This window comes from Tarenaya hassleriana, unplaced genomic scaffold (genome assembly GCF_000463585.1).
Source record: "Tarenaya hassleriana unplaced genomic scaffold, ASM46358v1 Cleome1, whole genome shotgun sequence".
Classification (NCBI taxonomy): domain Eukaryota; kingdom Viridiplantae; phylum Streptophyta; class Magnoliopsida; order Brassicales; family Cleomaceae; genus Tarenaya; species Tarenaya hassleriana.
In genome coordinates this window covers 6,738,944-6,741,517 of record NW_010960187.1, presented here as the reverse complement: position 1 = coordinate 6,741,517, position 2,574 = coordinate 6,738,944, and the positions used below count along the sequence as shown (strand labels likewise).

Genomic DNA, 2,574 nt, shown 5'->3' with positions numbered 1-2,574 from the left:
TGGTAATACACAAAAAATTTTTTTTTTTTTTTTTTTTTTGCATGAAGGCATATGTGTGTTTACTTGTTGATTTTCTTTTTCACCGTCCTAATTTTTAATTTTAAAAAATCGGTTATCACGGTTTACCATGTAAAACCATCTTGATTTGTATCATATAATTTTGGCTGATAATTAAAACTCTGTCGCTCTTCCCCACAAGTAATTAAACGTCATATTTTGTAATTAATTAATAATAATAATGACGTTTATATCACAAAACCTTGTCGGCCTTTTTTTTACTTATAAAATCGAGAAGCCTTCCGAGCTTTTCTTTTTTCATCTGTAATTTATCCATCGCCGATCGTCAGTTACGAGCAGATCCGCCCCCGCCGCCGCTGGGGAATTGGCGGTTTCCGATTCGAGCGTGGTCGGAGAGAGGAAGGTTTAGGGATGGGGAAGAAGAGGAAGTCCATAGCTACGAGCCTCGACGAGGTAGATCGCACTGTCTACGCGTCGTTTCGCACCGCCGCGAATTCTCTCTCACAGCTCTACACTCAGGCCATGAACCACCAGAAGCTATCCTTCCAAGCCGGCGAACGCCACGGCCTGGTATCCACTCTCTCTCTCTCTCTCTCTCTCTCTCTCTCTCTCTCTCTCTCTCTGAATCTGCTTGATTTTGATTCGTAATTTCTCTGGTGTGATTGGCGTTTCAATCCGATTCTTTATACATATAAGGTTTTCATGCTATCATTCATGGTTTTCATCCGTTAGTGTAGCTTGGGTTGATGATTGATGTTCTTGATCATATTTGTGTTTCTGACTGGGTCTTTTGTGATTGTGTCGGTTATGGTTTCAGATCGTTTGCATCATTTTTGTTGGTTCTCTAATTTATATGCTGGATTCCTCTGTCTGAACCCAATTGTTCTTCTTCCAATGTAAATTGAACTGCCTGAGTCATACATATTGCAAGCTTTTGTTCAATTGTCAAAGACTAGGATCTATTGATTCTTCTCCTCTTAGCTGTTCTTCCCCTAATTCCTTCGCTTCTGATGTAAAATTTGGTGCTGCGTTCTTTTTTCAGCCATTGAAGAATGTTGGTGTCTTGTCTTTTGTAGTCTAGAACTCACCTTGCAAGTTTGTTACTTTACCATGGGTTTGTTCTCATTGTTTTGTTCTTCATTTCATGTATTTTTTCAAATCAATTTTCAACTGGTTTATCTTAATTCTGAGTTTTGTGTCACTTTCTCCCCTGGAACCACTGATTTGACCACTTTTGTGTTAATTTCCTTTAGATACCTTATTCCTCTTGTAGAAAGACTGCCTTGGAAACCTTTGTCATTGCATCTTTTCGCATCCGCGATTGCAAACAATATACCTCATTGATTAACTTTCTTCCTTGCTTTAAGAAGCTGGTTATTGGTTGTAAAAGGTGGATAATTGGTAGTAAAAGAAGATTCTTTTGTAAAATCCAAAAGGTGGATAATTGCTGGACTTCTCACTTGGGTCAATGAACCCTGGTGTGGTGTAAATTTTGTTGTTGGGTGATGAATAAATGCCTTTGAGATGCATATATTTGTCATAGCTTATTCTTTGTCTTATGAACTAATGAGCTCTGCAGAAGCTAAATATTGGGGAAGATAGAAACATATGACAAACGTAGGAAATGTGAAAAAATTCTTACAAAAATATTTTCCCCCATTCATTCTCCACGTTTCAGGAAAAACTGTACCAATGGATATGGAAACAACAAGACGGCGGATCACGAGTGACAACTATGGATATAATCAATTACATTCAAGTTAGTATAGTTCCTCGTCTCTACATGGAACCGTTGTTTCTTCATTTTCCCATTTCCCGTTTCTTGATCGAGCTTCTGGTTTTTCCGTTGCAGAACGAGCTAGACTGCTGCATGGAGGAAGCGTCAATGTCCTCAAGAGCTCCATCTCAACCAACAATGCAAGTTAACAATTCAGGCACGTCTTGCCCGGCAGCCGTTTCGGTGGGTAGAACAGATCAAAGCGAAAACCAATCAAAGAACTCGGTATTCTCAAACGCCCTTTCAAGCCCTATTCGTCGCAGTCTGCAGAATTACCAAATCCCGCAAGGGGGCAGTCATTTTCATAGCTCAACTAGAGGCGGCAGCAACAATAATGAACAGAACAGGGGATCGAACTCTCCAGGTTCTAATGACTCTTCAATGGATATGCATGCCGACTAAAGAATGTGATAATGTTATTTACTGCTCCATTGTGTGAGTTTACTACATGCTGCTGCTGCTGCTGCTGCTGCTGGTGAAAAGAAGGGGTTTTGGATGGTGTTTTCTTTATGGGTTTATGTATTTTCAATGTTTCATCATCACCCCATGTAAAAATCATCATGCCCTCTCTATATTTTTTTTTTCGGTTTTCAATGTTTGAAGTTTGAACACCCTCCTGAAAAGTAGTAATGTAAACACACATAACATTAACATCCGTTGATGTTGTCATAATGTGCATGTAATATCTTGCATACTCAGTTTTGCCAATGTGTGGTTGTGGCCATTCTTGATTTGGTCCCATTCAAATTGTTCTTTACTTACCCTTTGATGGTTCAGCA

At 39.4% G+C, this 2,574-nt stretch overlaps 1 protein-coding gene across 1 annotated transcript; it reads left to right on the top strand.

Annotated features, from left to right (window-relative positions):
• Positions 1–310: 310 nt before the first annotated feature.
• On the top strand, positions 311–2,493 carry LOC104815997. Its single transcript, XM_010544650.2, has 3 exons — positions 311–588; positions 1,697–1,777; positions 1,871–2,493. Exons 1-3 carry the CDS (start codon positions 430–432, stop codon positions 2,195–2,197), a joined length of 567 nt encoding a protein of 188 aa, XP_010542952.1. The 5' UTR covers positions 311–429; the 3' UTR covers positions 2,198–2,493.
• Positions 2,494–2,574: the final 81 nt, after the last annotated feature.

Bases quoted from the DNA above. Each gene is read 5' to 3' on its own strand.
- LOC104815997 (XM_010544650.2), top strand. From the start codon at position 430: ATGGGGAAGAAGAGGAAGTCCATAGCTACGAGCCTCGACGAGGTAGAT. The intron at 589-1,696 runs GTATCCACTCTC...TCCACGTTTCAG, and splicing joins CCGGCGAACGCCACGGCCTG to GAAAAACTGTACCAATGGAT. The intron at 1,778-1,870 runs GTTAGTATAGTT...TTTCCGTTGCAG, and splicing joins ATATAATCAATTACATTCAA to AACGAGCTAGACTGCTGCAT.